Source organism: Urocampus carinirostris, chromosome 5 (assembly GCF_059441175.1).
Source record: "Urocampus carinirostris isolate Australia breed hairy pipefish chromosome 5, RoL_Ucar_1.0, whole genome shotgun sequence".
Classification (NCBI taxonomy): Eukaryota; Metazoa; Chordata; class Actinopteri; order Syngnathiformes; family Syngnathidae; genus Urocampus; species Urocampus carinirostris.
Window position 1 is genome coordinate 39,260,252 of NC_142353.1, and position 27,119 is coordinate 39,287,370.

At 38.1% G+C, this 27,119-nt stretch overlaps 1 protein-coding gene and 2 long non-coding RNA genes across 4 annotated transcripts in view; 1 reads left to right on the forward strand and 2 right to left on the reverse strand.

Moving 5' to 3' along the window:
• LOC148366363 (ADP-ribosylation factor-like protein 15) overlaps window positions 1–27,119 on the reverse strand; it is a 115,587-nt gene that overhangs the window by 82,262 nt on the left and 6,206 nt on the right. Inside the window, exon 1 of one of the 2 annotated variants that reach the window (XM_088336796.1) lies at window positions 16,423–16,568. The exons of the other annotated variant lie outside the window; for it this stretch is intronic. Within the exon in view, the coding sequence (XP_088192922.1) occupies window positions 16,423–16,476 (54 nt within the window). The 5' untranslated portion in view covers window positions 16,477–16,568. Of the gene's footprint in view, window positions 1–16,422; window positions 16,569–27,119 lie in introns of those variants that run through there. 2 annotated transcript variants of the gene reach the window in all.
• On the forward strand, window positions 1,335–5,423 carry LOC148366364 (uncharacterized). Its single transcript, XR_015850572.1, has 3 exons — window positions 1,335–1,572; window positions 2,333–4,274; window positions 5,027–5,423. It is a non-coding gene; the product is annotated as an uncharacterized LOC148366364 (long non-coding RNA).
• Window positions 2,883–4,750, reverse strand: LOC148366365 (uncharacterized). The gene is made up of 2 exons (XR_015850573.1): window positions 3,642–4,750; window positions 2,883–3,249 (listed from the first exon to the last, which is right to left on the reverse strand). It is a non-coding gene; the product is annotated as an uncharacterized LOC148366365 (long non-coding RNA).

Consider the following 27,119-nt stretch of genomic DNA (forward strand, 5'->3'; position numbering starts at 1 on the left):
CCATTGAAAGTAACACATTTTTGTTATTCAAATAAGTTGCAAAATAAATAAAATATGTAGTCGAGACATTGACAGGGTAATCGTGATTTTTATTCGGCAAAATTATTTTATCTTTAAACTTTGCTTTTGTCAAAGAATGGAAATTTCAAAGAAACCCCAAATTTTGGAATAGCAGCGCATAACATTGGTAGTCCAGTAGTAAGAGTTCGGCACTCCCCCCGCCCAGCCCAAGTTCGAATCCAGTTATATGAAAAGCTATTATAGCCTTTGAGTTCCAAATCTTGTAAGAAAAAAAAAGTGCTTCAATATTCTCTCTGGTATTGTTCAGGGGGCCGGACCAAATGTGGAGGCAGGCCGTAGTTTAGGGACCACTGATCCAATTTATCTTTTGGGGAGTTCAGAAAGTTTTACACATCTAACTTTTAGAGACTGCCTCTTGTTGACTTTATTTTTCCCCAGAACCACGAATGAAGTGCTTGGGTATTTAACAAAAACCCACTAACCGGATTAAAAATAAAAAAAACAGACACTGCTCGGCAGTCCATACAAGAAAATGTAGAGCTTGGCTCTGCTGAGGCTGTGGTATGGGTTTTGCATTTTCATCAAGCATCAATATATTGCACGGATTATGTGGCCTTCTAGCTCAATGATTCTGTGCTATTGAGTCTGTTCCATATGTAATCTAAAAGGATCGTGAAAAGTGTTAAAATATGTTCAAGGTGACACATATGCCAATATTTTAAATTACAGTACATTCATTGTAATATCTAGAGTCTACCTATATAATACAGGTGTCAAACTCACTCTCCGCGAGCCACATCCAGCGTACAATTATATTTGGCCTGTCAAATAATCTAATATACCTCTACTATATTGGCCCGGCTCTATGAAACGCTGATAACTCTGAAACTACGAATCCCACAATGCAGCGCTTCTGCTGCCGCCACAGGACTTTCCGAAAATGTTCCCGCATCAATCGAGTTAGCTGTAGCCTGGTGAGCGTAGCCGCTTTTAAAACCATCTCCTGAAAAACAACACGTTGGCCGGTTGAAAAACAAGACTGACAACTGGATTGATAGTGAGTCTTTAGTGTCAGGAAGCGTAAACGTGATGCCTGGAAAAGTCAGGTCACATTTATTTGTATAGCCCATAATCACAAGATGTCTCAAATGACTGCACAGGATTACAATGACACCATCCCCTGATCTTAAACCAACATGCGGGCAAGGAAAAACTCAAAACCTCAGCACGGGGAAAATAAGAAACCTTGAGAAGGGCCCTCACAAGTGGTAATCCCCCTTCCAGGATGACTGGGGTGCAATAGACTTAGGCTGAGTCCCATTCTTCGCACTTTCACTCGCTATGTGCCCTAGTCACTCGGTTTGCGCGTTCACGTGAAAATGGGGTGTGTCCCGATACTCTCAAGTCCGAGGCAGAAGTGACCTCAAACCATCTCGTAACCACTTCAAGACCGAGGGGGCTCCCTACCTCACTTGGCGGCGAAGTGACTACCCAGAAGTCTTTGCGAATTCTCAATATCAACAAACATGCCCGGAAAGGAACCGCACAAATGTAAGTAGTTTTCCACAACCACGCATGTATTTGCAACAAAATGTATTGAGATATCTTAGTTAGACGTAAATGCAATAGAAAATCGTATTTTCGCGTTAAAACATGAACATTGCAAAATCGCTACTTTACGAAGTGCACAAATCTACCAAGGGAGCTGCCCAAAAATAATCTTCACGCTACAAACTCTAAAGTAGGATAACTGTGCAGAAAATCACAGTTCAGCCCATCCCTGTTTGTATCTTAAACGAGTCGTGCTTTTACATTATTATCTACATGGCCAGTCGCTAAAGGAGCATAGTCAGAATAACGTTCTGGACATACGCGCTTGTTTACTGCACACAATTTCGGGTGTCGTGTTTTATTTACAATATGATTATTTCATGTGAGATCAGAATGCATTAGTTTTCATCATGCATTATGAGTAATGTTTCCGAATTTCACGTGGAAATACAGTTGAAACAAATTACTATCACACAGTCCACTGCCTTCTCTGTAAACACATATTAAGTAAACTAATTACCTTCTCAAAATGTTGTCCAAATGTGGAGTCAATTCTAAAGCATATGTGATGCTGGCCAATAGAAGGCTCTTACAGCCATAAGAATAACATGTCAATTTTGTGTATCTATTCACTATCAAATAATTATCCAGAACACATCCTATAATTTCTCACATCAACTTGTTGAGCATCCTATACACAGTTGTTTTTGTGCAATACACAAGCATTAAGTAATTCTTGTTTTTTCCACCCAACCTAAAGGCCAATGTAGAACGTCCCGTGGAAGAGCTGGCCACCATCACAGCTACCACGCCATCCACACCGACGGGCACGTCGTTGGCATCTTCTAATCCGGCGCCAAACCCCAAATCACCCAGAAAAAAAAGGAAGCACGATACACTCCTTGACTTTTTGAAAGCGGAGTCTGCCGGAGTGAGGAAAAGGCTCGAGGAAACTGTGGCCAAAACTGAGCGGTTCCCGTCCTTTTTGGGAAGCTCGTGGACAAATTTCCAGAACAGTGACATCCCTGCAATGTTTCCCTTTGTTTTATAAAAGGAAAATATTTTATTTTATTAAGAACTCAATGAAGTTCCAGTTTGTGTTTTCCAGCTTTATGGAAGTATTGGTATATTTTTGTTACAATTTGTGACATATTATTTATTTACTATTATGTATTTCGGCCCAATGTGATTTTGTTTTTCTGAAAGTAAACTATTATTTAAACAGGAGTGATTTGTAGTTGTTTTCTGTCCAACAGTCACATAGTTCACACACAGTATCTCACATCATTACGAAATAAACCACCAAGGTGTTACTCAAAATAAAGATGTTTATTGAATAGTAATGCAGAAAAGCACGGAATGCAAATGTGGGTCTGACTTCCAAAGCCTAAAACATGGCTTTTGGGCAATTTATTCCATATTAACTGTGGACAATTCTGTGTATTGTGGACCTGGGAACCCTGAAGACCCGTGACACCACACGGTAGGACAGACCGTGGGCCAGCCAGTATAGGCCCTCCAGCCATGGCCCTGTTCCCTCTTTAGCAGCTCCTGCAGGGCCCACATGACCTTCTTGCTCAACCTTAAGTCCTGAATGAGTTTTGACTTCACATCGAACCATAAGCACAGGATGGGAACATTCCTGTCCAACCTGTCCACGCTTATGGGACAGCCACTCTGGAACACAATAGATAACAAACAATTTAGACATAAATGTGGGCATAGATGATGTAAGCATCATGAAAAAATGTTGAAATGAGCTTTTTTATATCCAATGACAACTCTTTTGAATTAAATTCCTTATGAACTAAGGTTTTTGGGTCGTACAGGGAAGTTTGGTGACGATATTATGTCAGCTTAAGGGTCAGGTGGACTGTTCTTGTTTGTTTACTTTTCATCATGTCACACACTAAAGACCCCTACTATATGTCATAAAATGGCATTAAGATACTAATAAGTAGATTGCCATTTATGTCTACACAAACATAAGGTATTATGTGAACGTGCATTGTATGCTAACTTTTACTGTATTTGACCGAACGGGTCATTTTTTTAATGAGTGTACGTACCTTGTAAAGATGAATCAGCACTACATAGCGCCGAAGCTGTCTTCAGTATAGCACATTTCTCCTCCGTTGATTGGAGACACGGAAAAGATGATGAGCTTTCAGGCAATCGGTAATAACACAGCTGTAGCGGGCATTTTTAACGTTGCACGAACTCTCCAACTGACACACCACAGGTTGAGACTCGAGTTGTTTACATGTGACGTAGACCAATACGTCACTGAGGTCTACAGCCAATTAATATTACCGCCATCTCCTGGACAGGGGTGGAACCTTGCAAGTCTTGTCCAAACCATCTCCACTTTGCACTCCACCGGCGGAGGGCACTCCTCTATCGAGGGACCTCACTGGAGGGTCCTCAGGGCCGAGTGAGAGAAATGGGATTGGGCCTTAGGCCGAGTCCCATTCTTCGCACTTTCACTCGCTATGTGCCCTAGTCACTCGGTTTGCGCGTTCACGTGAAAATGGAGTGTGTCCCGATACTCTCAAGTCCGAGGCAGAAGTGACCTCAAACCATGTCGTAACCACTTCAAGACCGAGGGGGCTCCCTACCTCACTTGGCGGCGAAGTGACTACCCAGAAGGCTTTGCGAATTCTCAATATCAACAAACATGCCCGGAAAGGAACCGCACAAATGTAAGTAGTTTTCCACAACCACGAATGTATTTGCAACAAAATGTATTGAGATATCTTAGTTGGACGTAAATGCAATAGAAAATCGTATTTTCGCGTTAAAACATGAACATTGCAAAATCGCTACTTTACGAAGTGCACAAATCTACCAAGGGAGCTGCCAAAAAATAATCTTCACGCTACAAACTCTAAAGTAGGATAACTGCAGAAAATCACGGTTCAGCCCATCCCTGTTTGTATCTTAAACGAGTCGTGCTTTTACATGTACATGGCCAGTCGCTAAAGGAGCATAGTCAGAATAACGTTCTGGACATACGCGCTTGTTTACTGCACACAATTTCGGGTGTCGTGTTTTATTTACAATATGATTATTTCATGTGAGATCAGAATGCATTAGTTTTCATCATGCATTATGAGTAATGTCTCCGAATTTCACGTGGAAATACAGTTGAAACAAATTACTATCACACAGTCCACTGCCTTCTCTGTAAACACATATTAAGTAAACTAATTACCTTTTCAAAATGTTGTCCAAATGTGGAGACAATTCTAAAGCATATGTGATGCTGGCCAATAGAAGGCTCTTACAGCCATAAGAATAACATGTCAATTTTGTGTATCTATTCACTATCAAATAATTATCCAGAACACATCCTATAATTTCTCACATCAACTTGTTGAGCATCCTATACACAGTTGTTTTTGTGCAATACACAAGCATTAAGTAATTCTTGTTTTTTCCACCCAACCTAAAGGCCAATGTAGAACGTCCCGTGGAAGAGCTGGCCACCATCACAGCTACCACGCCATCCACACCGACGGGCACGTCGTTGGCATCTTCTAATCCGGCGCCAAACCCCAAATCACCCAGAAAAAAAAGGAAGCACGATACACTCCTTGACTTTTTGAAAGCGGAGTCTGCCGGAGTGAGGAAAAGGCTCGAGGAAACTGTGGCCAAAACTGAGCGGTTCCCGTCCTTTTTGGGAAGCTCGTGGACAAATTTCCAGAACAGTGACATCCCTGCAATGTTTCCCTTTGTTTTATAAAAGGAAAATATTTTATTTTATTAAGAACTCAATGAAGTTCCAGTTTGTGTTTTCCAGCTTTATGGAAGTATTGGTATATTTTTGTTACAATTTGTGACATATTATTTATTTACTATTATGTATTTCGGCCCAATGTGATTTTGTTTTTCTGAAAGTAAACTATTATTTAAACTGGAGTGATTTGTAGTTGTTTTCTGTCCAACAGTCACATAGTTCACACACAGTATCTCACATCATTATGAAATAAACCACCAAGGTGTTACTCAAAATAAAGATGTTTATTGAATAGTAATGCAGAAAAGCACGGAATGCAAATGTGGGTCTGACTTCCAAAGCCTAAAACATGGCTTTTGGGCAATTTATTCCATATTAACTGTGGACAATTCTGTGTATCGTGGACCTGGGAACCCTGAAGACCCGTGACACCACACGGTAGGACAGACCGTGGGCCAGCCAGTATAGGCCCTCCAGCCATGGCCCTGTTCCCTCTTTAGCAGCTCCTGCAGGGCCCACATGACCTTCTTGCTCAACCTTAAGTCCTGAATGAGTTTTGACTTCACATCGAACCATAAGCACAGGATGGGAACATTCCTGTCCAACCTGTCCACGCTTATGGGACAGCCACTCTGGAACACAATAGATAACAGACAATTTAGACATAAATGTGGGCATAGATGATGTAAGCATCATGAAAACATGTTGAAATGAGCTTTTTTATATCCAATGACAACTCTTTTGAATTAAATTCCTTATGAACCAAGGTTTTTGGGTCGTACAGGGAAGTTTGGTGACGATATTATGTCAGCTTAAGGGTCAGGTGGACTGTTCTTGTGTTTGTTTACTTTTCATCATGTCACACACTAAAGACCCCTACTATATGTCATAAAATGGCATTAAGATACTAATAAGTAGATTGCCATTTATGTCTACACAAACATAAGGTATTATGTGAACGTGCATTGTATGTTAACTTTTACTGTATTTGACCGAACGGGTCATTTTTTTAATGAGTGTACGTACCTTGTAAAGATGAATCAGCACTACATAGCGCCGAAGCTGTCTTCAGTATAGCACATTTCTCCTCCGTTTATTGGAGACACGGAAAAGATGATGAGCTTTCAGGCAATCGGTAATAACACAGCAGTAGCGGGCATTTTTAACATTGCACGAACTCTCCAACTGACACACTACAAGTTGAGACTCGAGTTGTTTACATGTGACGTAGACCAATACGTCACTGAGGTCTACAGCCAATTAATATTACCGCCATCTCCTGGACAGGGGTGGAACCTTGCAAGTCTTGTCCAAGCCATCTCCGCTTTGCACTTCACTCGCGGAGGGCACTCCTCTTCGAGGGACCTCACTGGAGGGTCCTCAGGGCCGAGTGAGAGAAATGGGATTGGGCCTTAGCCTTGGGTAACAGTACACACAACAGTGAACATAAATAAAAGAAAACAATAGGTAATATGTTGAAATTTGTCCAGAAAGTGCATGACAGGGGGACAAACTTCTATCTATCACGATGTAACGGAAGGCTAAACGGAGAAAAGCAGGGTGACATTCCTGTTGCTGTGGATTACGCGGATGCTAAACCCTCACATTGGCCAAGCAAAAAGTTAACAGCCTTTCAAAACAGAGGAGAGGCTGAATATCTGTTAACTAACATTGCCGGTAAACCCGTGTGTCTTCTTAGTGGAGCTAATGTGGCCGTAATAAAGGAATTTAATGTAGAACGGCACTACAAAACAAAACATCAGATTAAGCAGAGCAGAAGTTACAGAAAGTCGAAGACTTAAAGAATATGAAGACCCAGCATGTTTTTCACCAAAGCAAAATTCACAAAGTGAAAAGCACCAATATTCTTTATACAGTGGAGCTCCGATTTTTTGAACGAAAAGCGAAGCAAGAATTTCTCTGAATTTTTGCTCGAGAACCGATTTGTTCGAACTGAGAGGCGTTCGAAAACCGAGGTTCTACTGTATTTCCAATTTTTTCATATTTTGAATTTGTATAGTTTTGACAGAAGATATTTTTATTGTCGAGCAAAGTTGTTTTTTTAAGTTTTTTAATGTTTAAATTTGATTATTCTATAATAATAATCCTGTCTGTTTAGAATTCATATTTATGTTTAAAAGAAGTTTTAGTGTATTCAATAAATATGTATCCTGTTCGGCCCGTGACCAAAGGTGTTGTTAGAGTTTTGGCCCTCTGTGCAATCGAGTTTGACACCACTGCTATATATTGTGTGATGAATAACAAAAATGTTATTTCTTCTAATGTCAGCAACATATCAATATTTCAAAACCACAAATTTGTGGTCATAATGCTGCTGTTAATGACATCACTCACCTGCTCAAAATCTTTCGGGCAGTTTTACAATCTGCACGAAAAATAAAGTAAGCAAAAAGCCCAGATTAAACAGATGCAGTAAAACTTTGGCACATAATCAACAAGAACATTAGACCTTAATGTAGCCTACGTATGCCCAAACTGACTTTTATTTTTACACGCATTACGCACATTTCAATAATGCAACTAATCATTTCCAGAAATAGAAAACAGGGTGAATTAACAACATGTGTCAGATAGTTTGTCCGTGGAGTGAACATGTAAGAGAAGAAAGCTCACGCAATAAATAAATAAATATATACAGACACGACAAGGATCAAGGATAAACCTGGTTTTCCCTGTTTAATGAGGAATTTGATTTTTTTTTTAATAAATATCCTTCTACAAGCATGAGATTCCACAGCATGTATACATAAGGTGATTGTGCATTGAAGACAGAAATAAACATTAAATCCTACAAAATCATTAGGGTTATAAATCGATAGATAGATATTGGTTGTAATAATTAAAATAAAAGAAAAATTCCGTGTAATTAGTATAACAGTACTGGATCTGTCGGTTTCTCTGTCTTAGGGCGCCACCTACTGGATGTACCGACTCGTTACCATGTACAGTACAGCCAAATGGTGTATTTTACTACTCAGAAATGCCACGCCACTGTACTAATTTGTTACCCATTGTTTTTAGATATTGTAACAATGTAATGAATAAATTATAGCGTATTAGTAAGTGTAGCTTTTTGTCCACCTTCTCGGGAAGACACCAAACAATAATATCACAAACATATGTATCCTAGAAGTTTTTAACATAATCACAAAATTCTTTCTCAGCTCCACTGTCAAATGTTAAACAAAAGCTAAGTGTGCAGTGCAACACAAAAAATAAATGACATTTACCTGACTAAATTTGATTTCTTGGAAGTTTGTCGATTGAAAACCTGGGTAAGTGATGGACATGTAATAAATAGAGAAAGGTACCAAAAATGTGTTGGATTAAACACTCATACATCCTAAAATAGTCTCTAAAGATTGTGAGAAAACATAAATTGGGTTCTGGGAAGGAAACACCGATAATACTGTAGTCTGAGCCTAAAATGTTTCAACATGTTTGGTTGCTGTCCACAAAAATGGTTTAAGACGCACTAAGGCACAATGCCTGCATAATAAACCCATATTGTGATTTTACTGAAGTATTTTGCCCCTTTGATGTGCATGTTGTTTCACATATGCCTCAAATATTATAAAAACATTGCACTCGTATTAGGCCAACGTCTAGCCAGTGGCCAACAATTATCTATTTACAATATAGTTTATTAATGCTCATAAAAAGTTACAGCCGCCCATACTTGTCTGGCCAGGCAAAATATACAATAAAAGTTTACATAAGATGATGAATGTAAATTATTTTATGTTCTGTTGGATGTAAAGCGTTAACTGGTAATAAGTCCAGATGTATTTGGCTACATGGCTACACTGAGAGGATACAAGAAGGAATTTCATCCTTTTTGGTGTGCTGACGTTTTTTCTGCTTGCATTTTAGGTTTAGTACCAGTAGAGGACGCCATTGATCCTTATATGACAATGAGAAATGTTGCTATATGGAGAGACAAAAAAATACTGCATCTCTTCTGAAAATAAAAATAGTCAGGAATAGTGCTTATGCCACGATCGTTACATTGAATTTACTGCATGCATGTTAAATGACTAATATTGTTTACACATTTTATTGAATGCTGTTGTTGAATTTAATATTCCGATGTGTGGAACAGGTTAACGTGAGATTATACGAGACAACACCAAAATTTAATCTGGTTTTTTTTGGGCCTTGCTACAAATAAATATTAATCTTTAAACTCCTCCACTCTCATACGGCCCAAATTTTTGACGCCAGCACAAAAAGCCACTCCTAAAAAAATTAAAAGAATCAATATCCGACCCACCAAAAATATATTTTCTTATATAATATTCCAAGGTACTGATGCTTCTGCATGTGTTATCATTGTTTTTATTAAAAATCTAACTTCAGTGATACCTTTCTTATTGCATTCACACAATTTTCAAAGCAGAGGCCCATTGCTTGAAAATTAGTCCATGTCTATGGATATAATTGTGCAGAGTTTTGAGGTCACAGTATATTCGGACCACTGAAAACCTCTTTACACGGACCTTTAAACCTAGTATATTCAAGATATCTGGAATAAATGAACTCTATTATACATTAAAAGGTGGGGTGTGTCATTTGACGTGTCCTTAAAAAAGTTACAAATTAAATAATTTCTCTAGTTGGTATGTGTTAACAATGGCCAACTTGTGCTTCATTTTCCATTGTGCCCTTTTTAATCCTACTTTTAGCAAAGCTGTTTAAGGCAGGAAACCTTAAGTAGGAGGAATGGGGGCGTATGGAGTACTGGAGAGGGACGCGATGCTTGTTCCAGCAGGGGGTGGGGGGGGGGTTATTCATATTGGTTGGTGAAGCAGGAAAATGGTGAAAGTAAGAAAAGCCTGCTTTAAGTAGAGTCCAAATGCCAACCCGAACCCCAAGAAAGAAGAAAAAAGAAGCTTTTTCGGCGCTTTTAAGAAACACACGTATTAGGGACCGCATCATGAATGAGCTAACAGAGTCTGCAATCATGACACATGCAAAGAGATGGCGATAGCCAGTAACAAAAGTTCCCAATTCCGTACAGCTCTTTTAAACGCAAACAAAATCAATAAGGCAATGTAAAATTATGAAATTCAATCTAAATATACAATTGTTTTACGGATCAGTTGAGTAGTCTAGTGGCATTCCTCAACCAAATGTGAATACAGTAATCATGTTTTCAATTAAACCTAATCTTAAGCATATCAACCCTAAATTCAAACAAGAGCTGGCCATGAATGGTAGTTAAAAGGAGCAAAAATAAAAAAGGGCCCCAAAGACTTGGATTACTATTGGTCTGTTGGACCCACTTGCTTATCACAATAATCTCTTCTTAAGCAGATGACAAGGCGCTTTAGGCCCAGAGCTCTCTGTGAAAATGTTTATTTTTCAATCACTCACTAACGCAGAAACTCGCCTTGTCACACATTACAACATGAAGTCACAAGGAAGATCTTATTATTGTATTGCAAAAAAAAAAAAAAAAAAACGCCTAATAGATCATGTGAAATGAGTACATTACTATAAATAAAACAAATTCAAATTAATAATGTTAAAAGTTAAAACTTCTAAGATTGAACTTCAAAAGCAAATCAACCCCCCAAAACGGGGACTAAAAAACAAGATTGCCATGAAATTCAAATAATAGGCTGGGCTATATAATGGTTGAACAGCTGCCACATAACGGTGCCTCAAACCTGCAAACAAACAATACTGAAACACAAAACATCAGCAAACTATTCAACACACAATACGTTACATAACGCTAACATTAACCAGAGCATTGTGAATTCAAATCCCATTTCTCCTCTCATTTAAAAACAACCGGAGAGTATTTTACCAAAGTGTGGTTCTCTAGCTCCACAAAAACAAGGCTAAATAAGCGTATTGATTGTTTGTTGCCTCAAAAGAATACAGACAAAGTTGGGGGCATCGGCCATATTTTGGACAATGGTTTCCCTGTATAGCAGTGACACATTGTGACATGCTTTACAACGCCCCAGTTCCTTGAATACAATGTTCTCAAAAGACCACTGCAGTATTCTCCATCAAACCTCAAAGAGGAAGTGCTCCTTTGTATTTTTCCAAACAAGCAGTCCAGAATTCCTTCCGAAAAATAACCTTGGTTTTACAAAACAAACCGGTAAAGCTTGACATTCAGGTTTAAGGAAACTAGTACAAGATAACGGGTAAGAAACCTTTCAATCAACATCCCAACAAGAAGTTTCAAGTATGAGACATTTATGGCCCAGGGTGATCCAGTGGCGGCTCCCATCCTGCTTTGGAAAAAGACGGAAACAGGTGGAAATACAAGTGGATTTTTTTTTCCCACGCTGCAAGAGTTTACATTGCAAAAATATACCTTCCCATGACATAACCGTAAGAACCTAAACCTGGCATACTCAAAGTCCGGCCCGGGAGCCATTTACGTGCCATGATCAAATTTTTACTGGCCTGCGGCCTCTGTCATAAAATTAAAAATATGTGGCCAGCTGGTAATCTTGCCTGCAGTATAAAATGAATTTGTACCAAAAGTTAAAAATATATATATATATTTCACCAGATGATACTAGTAGCCCTTTGGCCAGCTTGGCTTTCAGTGAGAATATTAGCCGACCCCATTTTCGACATGGCAACTCTAAATACAAAAAGAAGAGTTGACTGTGAGGGCCGCTGCTTCCAGGAAATCCGAAACAACTGCCCAATTTTCCAAGAGACTGTGGTTGTTTTCAAAGAATATAATATTAAGAGGCACTGCCAGACCAAACATACTGACCAGAAAAAGCTAACTGGAAACGAACGCTGTGAAAAGTAAAGCAACTGGAAGCTGTTTTAACGACGTAGCAGTACTTTTTCACGAGACCATCCGAGTCAAACGAAAATGCTACAAAGGCGAGGTACGAGGTCATGACACTGATCGCCAAGCAATACAAACGTTTCACAGGGTGAATTTATTGAAGACCGTTCAAAAAATGCCAGGCTGAATAGTGGACCCTTACACATTTTCAGCTTACTAAATGTGGCCCGCTTTCTGAAAAGTTTGGACACCCCTGACGTAAGCAATACACATTTGACATTCTAGACACCCATATTAATTGTACACATTTGACTCATACAGGTGTTCCCATTTAATCATGGCACAAGATGTGCCTAAAGGGACAGTATGTAATATATAGATCCTCCTAGTGGTACTAAAAAAAAACTTTCATTCAGTAAACAATAAACCATTGATTTGAATATTAAGCAAAAAATGAACTACCATACCAATGTTAATTTTCATAAAAAAATCTTAGGTTGAGAAATTTGTATTTCCTTTACTTCTTGGAACCGATAGGTAGAAGTCGCCGCCATGTTTGTCTGCGACCAATCCACGTGATGTGTTTTGAATGTTAAAGAGAGAAATGTGCAGAGCTCCAAATTTGTCTGCAACTTGGAGATACTACCACGAAGAAATAGTTTAGGTCCTCGCTCAAAGCATTGAGTCAAAGATTATCCCACTGTATTTCAGTAAACTCATGTTTTTAATATTGTTTTCATATCATATATATAAATTATTATATTGTGTCGTTAATGTTTTTTTAAATCCTTTTACATGTTTACCTTTTTAAATTGAAAAGAGAATCCCTTCAATTTAGCTGTACTTGTATAATGACAATAAAGGACATTCAATGATTCACTCATCCATATCGTTTGTTGTGACGGTCTGTCGAGATTGACAGATGTTGCAATGTTATATTATTGGTCAAATAAACTAGTGTTAGGGAATTGAATGACACACTTGCATGTTGACCCCAAAATTGCATTTATTTTGAATGCATAAACATATTGAAACAATAAATATTCACTCTAGCTTTGCAATTGGATCTAAGGTAAACTGGAAACTTGATAAGTGTTTATTTATCTAACACAGCAGCTTGGAAAAACAATCTCTAATCTGCGGGTCTTTGAGTATGCCAGAAGGTAGTCTATAACAAGGGTAAAGACAAAACATGTAATAGTCATCTATAAACACTACAATAAATCAAGAATTAGGTTTTTGAACTTCCAACCAAAATGAAAGTTTGCTTACAAATTTGACGTTTTAAACTTAGTGTTTTAATTTGGAGATCACTGAAAACCAACTTGACAAATATGATGCCAAACAGTTTTAGAAATCTGCATCAGAGTAAAGGCTTTTTAATGTATTAATAGCCAAAAACACCACTTTCTGGAGTGGTCGCTAACAACAAAAGCGTTTATGTTCCAAAAAATTTAACTAGTCCAAACCTAAATCGCTCACTTTTTTTAGGGATACATGAGTACTTATTGAATATGCAACAAATATGATGGACTTACTTCAATACTTGAGGGGGTACTGGAAGTCGTGTGCAATGACATTGGGCTAGCGAACATCCCGACAAGGCTAGGCTTACAAGGATTGCCTGCTAAATTAAAGGAAAAGGCTACTGTTTGGTTACCGTACTCTCTGTAGTTTGTTCATCTTCCTTCTGCTTTGTAGGATGTGTTTCCGGCCGCACTATTCGATAGACTGACACCTAGTGGTCAAATATTACATAATGAACCTTTAATGTTGGAGTGGGTAAATGTAAAAGTAGGCTATCTCCCCAAATACTTCAGTATCGCAAGATAGAGGAGATAAAATAAAATTTGTTGAGTTGTCTTGTAAACACTAGTGTCTTTTGCTGTATGTAACTAAGGAGTATGTAACTAGTGAAAACGAATTCCAAAGACGAGCAGGTTCAGTGACTGAATGAGGCCATCGATACCTGCTCCGAAAGTCACTTATTGTAAAACGAAAATATACCCTTTCAGGGTGCCAATTTACTGAGTGTGCAGCGATCGGATTTCATTTTTAACAATTCTGTATTGGTGTTTGTAGTTAATCAAATAAACAAATAAGCCTCATAAGATCTCAAGTGCTCAGTTGCTTTGTCTTAAACAAAGAGCTGCCAAGTATTTTTTTCTATCTGCACTCTTCACTTTTACCTTATTTTAATTCATTGATATTATTATGTTTTATCTGTGGTTTTAATGCATTTTAAAAACCACATTTTAAATTTTCAATGTTTTTTATTGTGTGTTTTTAACCTGTCTTCCATTTCTGTAAAGCACTTTGAATTGCCTTGTGTATGAATTGTGCTATACAAATAAACTTGCCTAGCCTTGCCTTTTTTGTTTGTTTATTTTTGAAACTGACTTTCCAGTGGCATCACTCAGTGTGCCTGATTATGGGATATTAGATTAAGTTATGTGTCTCGATATAACTTTTTCACAATATCGATGTTGCAACCTGAAGTATTGTGCGATACCAATGTTATTCAATCAATTTTCAGCAGAAATTATCTAATGCATGCTGCCTTTTACGGTGTTTCTTAAAATCCAAACGAGGGCGGGTTTTGGTCCTGCTCATCTCAAAGTCAGCTTGTCCAGGGCCAATGCAAAAGTCCTACTATAAAAAAAGCATGAAATTAAGAATAATGTATTATAATTTTTCTGAAATCCGTGCTTATTTCGATGTTTTATCATCATGCTATTTTATAGCAGTTCCAAGAGTAAGTAAGATACTAACAATCACCCAGAACTTCTCTCCCAGCGTGAAAAGAAAAATCAACAGAACTTTTTTAAACCTTACAACATTCAAAGTGTGTTTTTATTTTAACTGGCCCATTACAGTACGCACACTCAACCTGCTTAAACCTTCAGCTCAGCACGCACCAGACTTGTGACTATCAGGCAGAAGGATCTCAGGGTGGGTTCGGGTCAGAAAGGGGTCATTTTCCAGCTCATTAATGACATAATGGAGTGGCCTAAACGTGTCTAACAGGCAGCCATAAACACCCTTAGTCTTGGCCAAAATCTGATTGCAGACTGAATGTTGATCTTTGTGATTGCAAAGTCAAAAACACAAAACCAACTTAAACTGCTCTCTGTACACGTCACCAGTTTTAAGCATTATCGGCAAACTGTTAGCCTGGCGGCATGATTGCCAAATTGTTAAACATAGGCCAATTTGAACTTAATGTCACAGTAACAATAAAAAAAATACTAGTTTGTGTGATAAATTCCCAAACTTAAAGGATATTGACAGATATGAAAGGTGCTACTTGACTCATCTCCAGATATAAAAACATTGAAATGCTTTGCAATGACTATTTCTTACAATAAAAAGAAAGTGCGTAAGACTAAAGGCAATTTCATATTTTTGCAAGTTCTCGTATAAAATAAGGGTTGGAATTTATCTACTTGATATTGTTACATTTCCATTCCACTCATGACGAGTATAAAGCACGGTTCTCAAAAGAATCAATCCTTGCAACCCAATTTTAGTTAAACTCAAATCATTAAATCTCATTAAATTCTTTCAGGCCTCAAAGGTGAATGATGTCCACAGTACAACGAACTGAAATTCATGGTTTTCAACCTTGTCAATTGTATCTTCCTGCACGAGATACTGGAAGGGTTAAGCAAAAACGACTTGCACTAAAACCTACGTTAATCTGTTGTGTTCCCACACATTTGATTCTAGTGCGACTGAAGGAATGAGTCATGTGTGAGACACAGTATTAATAGGCGCCTCACAGCTCATCTGCACATTTAGCGTTAAAATGTTATCATAGTCTAATAATAGTTTCCTTTTAAAACACTGAACCAAATTTGTTCAAAACAGTGATGGTCAACCCAAAGCTAGTAGACCATCATATATAAAAAATGAAAGCACATGTCCCCTGAAACAATTAAGGTCTCTCATGCAGACTTCCGGGAATAACAGGGAATACAAATGACCAGCTGCTGGCAGATTGCAATTGCTCAAAATACAAGGTGAGATCTATCATTAATTTATTAGTAGCACTACATTAAAAGACTATATGTGAAACTTTGTCGGTACTGATTGATATCCTTTGGTTCGTGCTAATTAGTTAGCTGTAACCAGCATATCTGAAACGAAAAAAAAGGTCCTTTCAATGACCAGACAACAGCCATAGTTCAGCAGTGCATGCTTCAAAACACAAGAAGAGATCCACCATGCTGACGCTCACATAGCATATCTACTCATGCTCAACACGAGAAAATCTTTCTAGTGCCATGAACGCTGCATATTTGCGAATATCTCTTACCCTGTAGAGCCCAATTCGGCACAAGGCAAGGGAGAGCTGCATGTTCTCCGACATTGTGCTGAGCAACAGGCGTATCCCACGGCAACACGCAAGCCAAGCCTCCCCAAGCGAGTGAATGGATGAAGGCGGATCAGGAGTAGCTGAGCTATACGGCATCTGTAGAAGCCGAGAACGACGCTATGCTTCCTTGCTGTTGGCTTCAACAAAGGGGCGGGATTGCAAATTGCGGTTTGTTTACTCGTCATATTCATTCATGAAAAATCAAAAATACTTTCATATGGAACAACGATCAGTGAGAAACAGTGTAAGGGATACTGCCACAAAGATTAAGGGCTCAGTGACAACTAAAGCTCCAGAAAAAGACCGCAAATAAGATTAGTCACTATTACGCACCCACACACTCCATCCATACTGTCTTTACTATATGTTGTGGTTTAAAAATACTGCTTTTGTAGGCATGTGTGCATGCATTATGTTTGAGAAAGTCAAATAAAAATCTTGTTGTAGCAGTAGTCCAATAGAGACCAAGTCAACATGGAGCTCATTTGCTCTGATATCATGTGACAGTCACCATTTCCACCTGCTTAACAAAAAATAGACCCAGTCCCCCCAAAAATTAAAACGCAAAAACATATTCCATACACTTTCAGAAAGCAAAACTTTACGATGCTTGGAATGGATTAGCGCATTTACATTTAAAATGCGTCTCAACTTATGAAATGAAATGATCTGCATTTATATAGCGCTTTTCAAGTCAAGACTTCACAAATCGCTTTACAGTGTGCTTCACATTTCCCAATAGCGGCCGTGCAGCCATGTAAGGCGCTGACCTGCACATTGGGGGCATTAGAGGTTCAGTGTCTTACCCAAGGACACTTCGACATGTAACACGGAGGATCCGGGATTCGAACTGCAATCTCTTGATCCCAAGACGAGCGCTCTACCTCCTGAGCCACTGCCGCATCTAACTTATGACGTTTTCAGGTTAAGAAACTACTGCCAGAACGAATTAAATTCATAAGTAGAAGTACCACTGTATTATATAAACACACTGCCCCAAAAAGTTGTCCAGGCGTGTTGACCAACTGCATAATATACCATAAATCAAACGAAATCTGTAAGAACAGGTACCACTGTAATGTTATTTTCGGGCCAGGCCGTGGGAATACTGTCGGACATTTAACCGGTCAAATGGTACAGGACAAATGTCTTCTATTACTCCATCATATAATTACATTTTAAGATGGATTAGTACAGTTTCAAGGCTGTAAACTTGGCGTTTTCAACCCTATTTTCAGAGTCAGAGACTTAGACCTTAGTTTGGCTATTAAATTCCACACAAGGATGTGAGGCTCCTACAACTTATATTTACATTTTAAAACAGCTGTTTTCCTTTCTGCTGTGCCGCTTACTCGCGTGACTTAACCCTGCTTGCTGATTTGCAGTATGAAAACTCTGATAAGATAAAGGACAAGTTGCATCACTCACTCTTAATTTGTAACCAATGAGTGGTATTATTATGATGTACGTCCTGCATTGAAAGTATTTTTAACCAAAGAAGAGGCCAAAGAAAGTAAGGAGTACTGCGACAATAAAGAATAAAACACTAAACATATGAAGGCCATCCACTGTGATTCATTCTGTTCCATGTTTCCTTGGATACAAGTAGTCTTTTTAAGATCTTGGTTGGTTGGTTCAACCTCTGGCTGAGCAAGATTTTAATCAGACAACAAAGGTCAGTAAGTTTAAAGGTTTTCTCTTCTGTCATTATCATAAAAGATTAAATAACTGCACATATTGAGTCCTTCAATAGACTGACAGGAAACCTATTTAGCAGTGAAGTGTATAACAAAACAACATTCACTAATAGTAGAAAATGTCCCTGCAGTAGTCTCAACTCTAGAAAATGGCTGCAATTAGCCCTCAATAAAAAGAAAATGAAATTACTCTAATGGATCTTTGGTAAGATGTCTTGTCAATATTTTAAAAGACATTAATAAAAAAAACAAAGTGCCCACAATCATCCATTGTGTTATCATTAACAAAGCTGTTGAATACATTTTACTGTTGCGTTATCATTATCGGAGGCAGTTGTCTTTTGTGCGTATGGGGTTAAGTCAGCCATCACAAAATGCCGGTTACACCGTGAAGTGTACAAACGTTTAATTAGTGAGAAATGAATCCTGAATATAGCATTGCTGCTTCAATTATTTCCATTGCAAAATTCCATCCATTATCTGCACCATTTATCATCAGTAGGGTCGCGGGGGTGCTGGAGCCCATCCCAGCTATCTTTGGGCAGTGGGCAGGGGACACGCTGAACTGGTTGCCAGCCAGCCGCAGGGCACACAGGGACAGACAATTCGCTCGCTCATTCACACCAAGGGACAATTTGGACCGGCCAATTAACCTGACATGCATGGTTTTTGGAATGTGAGAGGAAACCAGAGCGCCCGGAGGAAATTCACGCAAGCACAGGGAGAACATGCAAACTCCACACAGGAGGTTCGATCTCATGACCTCAGAACTGTGCCACACACGTGCTAACCACTGCACCGCTGTGCTGCCCCATTGCAGAATTAGCAAGAAAAATTCAATTAGGTGGATGATGAACGCAACAGTGTATTCAAACATAAAAGTTTCTCTAAATTTATGGGAGCAAAACATTCTGGTGGGGGATGCGCCTTTCATGGCATTACAATTCAAAGTGAAAGAAGAAGACAAGTGGCTAAAACAACATCTAACCATCCTGCCATATTTCCTCTGTCAATGTTTTTAGTACAACTAAGTCGTTATCCATTCACCGGTGTCCCTCAAATGATGCATGGGTGGATTACTGATTACTTTTGTTTAACAGTTCGGGAACGAGTCAACGAAATATGTAAATTACTGAAAAGTCAACGGAAATGTAATCATTGTTTTGATGCACAACAGAGCACTCCAAGGTTTTTAAATATATTTATCCTTCCATAAACATTAAAGTTGTTCCTGTGCAACAACAATTTTTATTCATTTATGAAAGACAGAAGCATGTGGAGCATATAAATTATGTGCCGCGGTATCTTTTTTAAAAGCAGAGCCTCGGGGCTCTTGAATAGTAAACCAACCAGAAGGGAGCGCAAGTAATGCAATGAAACTGCTGCCGAATGAATCAAGCGAGCAAACATTCAAATTTAGCGGACAGTCAAACTTCACACTGTCACAAGCTGGCTCCCTCTGATAATAGACGAACGTCCAGCACGCTGCCAGCTCGTGTCTGGACATTTGGTGGACTTGTAATTTAGAAGGGCTGTGTCATGGCAACAGCTAGCAGCAAATTCCTGACATGCAGTGTGGTCACTTTTAACACTTCTCTCACCATGCACTACAAAAATACTCCAAACAACTGCATAAACCATGAAACAATTCCTACTTAGAGTCTCTAAGCAATAGAAGGATGTAAAACACAAGGGGGAAAAAAACAAAATATTGAAATTGAATATGCGCTCACATTTTTTCTCCCTAGTTGCCATTTAAAGAAGCAGAAAAAAAGCCCAGAAAGACAAAAAAAAGAAAAAAGTGCAGAAAGAAAGAGAAAGACAAAAAGAATGACTGAAAGAAAGAGGTATTTCCGAAGTCTGTCATTTATTTAAGATTCAATAAAAAGTGAATATGTATCAGAATGCAGTGGTTGGAGAACATAGGTCGTAGAGAACATGCCTTAAATCAGGGGTCGGGAACCTATGGCTAGCGGTCCATATATGGCTCTTTTCATAAGTACATGTGGCTCGGAGATAAAATTCAACTTGTGAAATTTGTATATATATTTTGATAGCAGAAATGACTGAATGCTTGGTTACAGACACACCTTCAGTCTAGAACTAGAAGGGAAAGAAATCCACCTCAAATAATAAAAAGGGAACTAACTATGTAGAGCAAGGGCGTAGTTTTGGCATGGATGGTGGGGAGGTGTCCCCACCACTATTGAGCAATCATTGTTTGGTCCCCACCATATGTCCCCACCAATACCAAGACCAAACCTATGCCCCTGATTTAGAGTATGCTTTCCTATGTATGTACATATGTCAGTGAGTCTATGTATTTAAATGCAAGTGTCAACACAATAGTGTCCATGACACATATTTGCCTTTCTTCCCGACAGCATGAAATATGTTTGCGCTGCCTCATCTGAGTCTCAAGTGGATAACATATATTGTTACGTGCAGCGCTGATTGTCGAACATGGGAAGCCGAAACAATACAGATACTTGGGTTTTAGTCCAGTTTATATAGAACACCATTTTGACTACAGTTTACAGCCAATGTGTCTCACCAACAGACCCCGTTTTGGTTGTCCATCGCTAAAGAATCCTTTGTATGGAAGCTGATTAAACAACTATTTTCATTGTTGAGACATTTCATAATGAAAAGCCACCAAACAAATTTTAATCCAAAACCAACGTTTTACCCAAAATCTCTTGCACCTGGAGCAATTTGATTGGGTGAGCGGTAGGAATTGGCAGAGCTAAACACAGGGCGCGCACACTCCTTCTCCTCCTTTCCCAGTGCAGTGTGCACTTAAAATAAATACGTTGGTAACCTTGTTTGCAGTATTTTGTTACATTTTTACAAAAGAACTCTGCTTGCACCTTGTTTTAAAACCATTATTTATGAAAATATGAAGGCCAAAACGAGCCTCAACGACCTTGATGCGGGAGGGGGACAAGTTTAAATTGGTGTTTTTGTTTCTATTGGACACAGGTTCTAGCATAATTCTTATTTCATAAATTTTATTATGGCATCAAATATCACACAGTGAAATAAGATGTGCTGAAGAATTAGCTTTTGTCTGGAGAGCGGGTTTGGCTGTTTTATTGAATTTTTATGGTGTGGCTCTCGAAAAAACAAATAAATAAATAAATAGATAAATGAGTGTTTTTATGGCTCAAAAAGGTTCCCGCCTGCTGCCTTAAATGTACATTTCTACCTGCCTTATTCTTTAAGTCATGCTGTCAGATGAGCTTTAGCCACAAATCAAAATATCATACTATATTGTAAAACCAAGCATTTTTTTAGTCTAGTGATTGATACTATATTCCTACATTCAATATGTACCTAAACCTTTTAAATTATAATTATTATTATATAGTCAAAAAAAATTAACGCAGTGAAATAAAGCAAGCACAATGTGATTTTAGCATTGATTGACTGTTTAGCAGATAATACTAATCGGATGGTAAAGCAACTTTGAATGAGACTAAGAAAAAAAATGTGTAGCCTTTCTTATTAATATGCATTTTGCATTGGTCAAAATTAAGCTATTTGTATTTGTTGTTCAACATGTTGTGCGGCCCTGCAGTCATATGTTGAAACCAGATGAAGCTTTTTCCTTAAGAGGCATTCACATGATTAAATAATTTGGGTAAATTTGAGTGGTCCATGCGGGAAACGGTTGCATTAATAATTGTTGCATTATACTGTATTATTGACAATAATCATCCATTATCTGCACCATTTAGCCTCAGTAGGGTCGCGGGGGTGCTGGAGCCCATCCCAGCTATTTTCAGGCAGTGCGCAGGGGACTCCCTGAACTGGTTGCCAGCCAGTCGCAGTGCACACAGAGACAGACAACTCACTCGCTCATTCACAGCTAGGGACAATTTGGACCAGCCAACTAACCTGACATGCATGTTTTTGGAATGTGGGAGGAAATCAGAGTGCCCTGAGGAAACTCAAGCAAGCACGGGGAGAAGATACAAACTCCACACAGAAAGGTTCGATCTCATGACCTCAGGTGTGTGCCGCACACGCTCTAACCACTGAGCTGCTTGGGCAGAAATTGCCTAATGCACTACACTAGTATGGATGCACTAAAACTTTACAGTTCTCATTGTCACATTTCACACAACACTGTGTAGAAGTAAGACGGGGCATAAAAAAATCCAGCCCGACCCAAACCCGCATATAAACAATAATATTTTAGCAGTTACTTGTTGCCAGGGTCAGAAATCTTCCCAGAGGCCTTCATAATCACATCTGCAGGCCCTGAGGCATAAAATGAGTAACAATAATGCTGTAATGGTGACTTGACTTGCCTGTACCGTGAGTTGGCGAGTCAATGCCTTCTAGAAAATGTAGCGAAATGTCAGTGGTTTTACAAATTTTTTTTCCGATAACGGAAGTATTACAACAAAAAGTTGAAGAGAATTATAGTATCGCCGTATCCATTGCTTCTGTCGAACGGACATTTTCAGCCCTAAATCGAATACAAACTGATGCCAGAAATACAACAGGACAGGCTCTACTTTCAGCATTAGCTTTGATGTCAATAGACAAAAACGTTTTGCCTGAACTGAAACGCACGGAGAATATGTACAGAGCAATTTAAATTTTCTTGAGGACAGAAAGGAGGATATATTTTGTGCACAGATAACTATTTTTGCTGCGTAAAATGTGGCTTTATTCCCAGATACTATTGCAATTTTACGAGATTATTATTGATACTTTATTATTTGTGTCACAGCTGTAGCTGCAGTAAATGTTTTACAGCCATAAATACTTATTGAGGGTTGGGTTGATTCAGCCTACTGAAGGCCTAAGCGTGAAATGCATGGCCTGCCAGTGAGTGGTTGGCAATTGTGCCTTTCGTCGCAAGGTTACATGTTGGTTGTGCTTTATATTTAAATGTTTTATTGCTAAGGACACCGGCTTTCTGTTACATTCCCAAAAAAAATGCTTGCCAGCTTAGTTAACTAAAGGAAATTGGCCGTAGTAGAAAGGTGAGAGTGGATGAAATTGTTTGTAAACATTTACTCTAAATAGAAATAAGCCCACTAAAAATAAATTGTGTTCTCTAGACAAAAACCCTTTGCGTGACAATGTGAATGATGTTTGTCTTTACAGATATTTGTCCTGTGACTAGCTGGCAGTCGGTCCAGGTCCAGGATGTAACCCGCCTTTCTACCAAAAGCCAGCAACCAAAATGAGGACAAAGCATAAAAGAGAATAGATGGATGGGCGTTACAACCCATTTTGTTTCATGCACATCAAGTTATAAGCCATCTGATGAGATTTAGTGGCCAACTTCCCGGGCGTTTGGCATCCATCAAGGATGACAACAACATATTTTTATTTTCCTGCGCTTCCCGTTTATTGTTGCAGTGTTTCAGCTCAGCACCACCCTTGCTGTAACAGCCAAAGGACTCAGACCCGTTTCCGACCCATTTCCCCACCCCAATCTTCCAAACCACACCGCAGTCAAGATAAAGCTACCACTGATCAGTAAAAACAATTAGTTTTGGTCATACATGTGATTGATGCACTAGAGTGGACAAAAGCAGCATAAAACGCTTGTGGTGCCTGTTCATTTTCTAGGTGTAAAAAGGTTCACATGAAATATTAAATAAAAGTAAATTGCATTTTTAAAGAAACTTGAAAATCATTACAGTTTGGATTAATAACATGTAATCAATGTTCGAAAATCAAGTAGAGGATAAAAAACAAAATTCCTTTACACAAAGTAATCAATACGCCCCATTCATTACTGTACACAGAGGGCATATTCTCTTGTGTGCCTACATTCAACAAAGTGTTCAGCTGCATGTTGTAAATGCTAACATGATGTGACTTTGTTGTTAAAATATCCACCAACTTCCATGCTAGGAAATAACAGAAAAACAATAAAATAAAATTTAGGACATATTTCACAAACTAAACTAATATTCAACCCTTGGATTTAAATAATTTTAAATCGCTGCTAAAAAAGGGTCATTGAACAACTCGTTTATCATTAAAATAAGGTTGTTTTTCAATATGCTCAGGAGGTAGAGCGCTCGTCTTGGAATCAAGAGATCGCAGTTTGAATTCCGGCTCCTCTGTGTTACATGTCGAAGTGTCCTTGGGTAAGACACTGAACTCCTAATGCCCCCAATAAGCAGGTTGGCGCCTTGCATGGCTGCACGGCCGCTATTGGTGTGTGAGTGTGTGTGTGAATGGGTAAATGTGAAGCACATTGTAAAGTGCTTTGGGAAGTCTTCATTGACTTGAAAAGCGCTATATTAATGCAGATCATTTCATTTTCATTTCAATTATCGCACCTCAACTCACAGGCACGTATTCTTTGACAAAACATTACAGCCCCTTATGTTATTCAAATTCGGTTTGATTCGATTAGCGAACTTATTCAGAAAATACAAGAAACATCATTCTCCAGGAACAAAATAGCTGTCAGAGAGCCGTTTTTCCTAAATTAAGAAAAGGAAAGTAAAAGTTGGCCAGACATAGGCTAGTTATTCAAGTCAACTGGTGCAGAGTGACATGCAAGATAATACATTACCAGTACCAGTTACTAGAGAAATCAGAGGTGTTTTTTATTTATGAAATGTATTTTGGTCAGTTTATGTTTTTTTGCCACCAAATGCCTTTAACTTCTCCAGGAAAACAGATTCAATTAAAAAAAATATAATATACATCCATTGTACTGCTTTGGTATAGTGATAGACATTGGATTGACATTTTTATTCGTCTCCACTTTCATCAAATACAATCTGGCTGCCATACATTTTTGAGTACGTCAAAAAAAGGAGCAAGACCCTATGCAGTTTCTATCAAAAGTAATAAATTTTTTCGATAAAGGCAAACAAAATGCTCTATCCGGCCACTTAAGGGCAGTGATGAGTTTACATAGCGTGGTGAATTGGTTCAGGTGAATGGACTGCATTCATATAGCGCTTTAACCAGTGACTGAGGACCTCCAAAACACTTCACAACGCACTTTAGCCCTTACCCATTCACACACACACCGATAGTGGAGTCAGCCATGCAAGGCCCCTACCTACTTATCAGGGGCATTAGGGGTTCAGTGTTTTGCCCAAAGACACTTTGACATTTAACTCAGATGTGTTTGTATAGTGTGTTGAGTTGGTTCAGCTGTAACACTGGAGTCACTCAATTGTTAAGTATACCAGTTAACATATTCAATGTCAAACATGAAAATAGTTTTCCCCATTGTTTGAGAATAAATGTGTTGTGTTTAGAATATATCCCTTGTCATCTGTGATTATGATACATAGGGTAGGTAATAAATGAAAAAGAATGATACTGAAAAACAAAGATAAAGATTTGGAGATAACATTCTTTTACTGACCTGGCCCGCTCAGAACAGAATGTCTGGATCCGGCCCTAGAGCCAAACTGGGTGTGACATCCCTGGTCTAAACACACTTCACATTAATCAATTATCATATTTTACAATAGTTCTCTATTCTTATTTGGTAATTATGTTGTTGCTAATGTCATTGTACAAATTTTCATTGCGCAAATCCACTTACTACCAAGACCAGTCTGCAAGCATTACCTTGTAAGTATCTATCCATTTATCCAAATATATTTTTTTAACTTATTGTTCTCTTAAAAGTATTTTATTATATGTCTATCCTGAGTGCAACATCTAATAATGTTCACTCCCTTATTGTCATACAATAAATATTATTTTAATGACTTGAAATCTCTTATTACTTCGGAAGTGCCCTCACGTAACCCCATTAGAGACCCACTGATTTCAACAGTAGAAAGATCATAATCAGTGGGAATTTGCCTTCAAACATACCACGTGTGTGTGTTTGTATAAAATATAAACAAAACAAAAATCAGTCACATAAGAAAACACATTTGGAGCTCTTTAGACAACCTGATAGCATAACTGTCAACCTCAGCCAATTGCTCCCCTTATTAATAATTGCAATTCTCCTTATTAAGTGATAAAACACCTTACAAACACAACATAGCACCTAAACTACTCACGGCAATACAGACTATGTATAAATACGTTGGTTTACCAATTTAACAACCCAATGATTTCAGCATTTTTTTAAGATCTTTAATACAGAAATACTACAAAAATACTACAAGAGAAATACTACAAGAATACTACTACAATATTGATATATAATTACAGAAATACTATAACAAAATAAAAAATTACTACCTTTAAAATAGTAGAAAAACAAAAAATACAACTAAAGAAATACTAAAAAAAGGCCTACAACATAAATACTACAAGAATCCCACAAAACAATACTGTAGAAATACTAAAAATCCAACTACAGTACAGAAATGCTATATAAATACAACTACATTAAGACTATAAAAACTACAAACCCCTGATTCAAAAACTACTGCAGAAACAGTAAAATAATACTACAAAAACACTACTGTATAAATACTACAGAAATACTATAGAAATGCTACGAAAATCTTACTACATAACTACTGCAAAAATACTACTGCAGGAATGCTAAAAGAATACTACAAAAACACTACAAGAATATGACAGAAATACGAAAAAAAAACCTACAACAGAAAAAGTAAAAAAAAAAAAAATACAGTATTACTAAAAATATGCTAAAGAAATACTACAAAAATCCAACTACTAAAAATTCCTACAAATACTACAGGAAATCCTACAACGGAAATACTACAGCAGAAATACTTCAAGAATATTGTAAAAATATGAATGCAAAATATAACAAGAACACTACAGAAATACTACATAAATCCTACTAGTACAAAAATACTACAAAACTGCTACTGCAGGAATACTACAGAAATACAAAAAAACTCCTACTGAAATACAACAAAAATCCAACTAGAAAATAGTAAGAAAAATACTACAAAAATCGTACTACAAAAAGAATACTGCAGAAATACTTCAAAAATACAA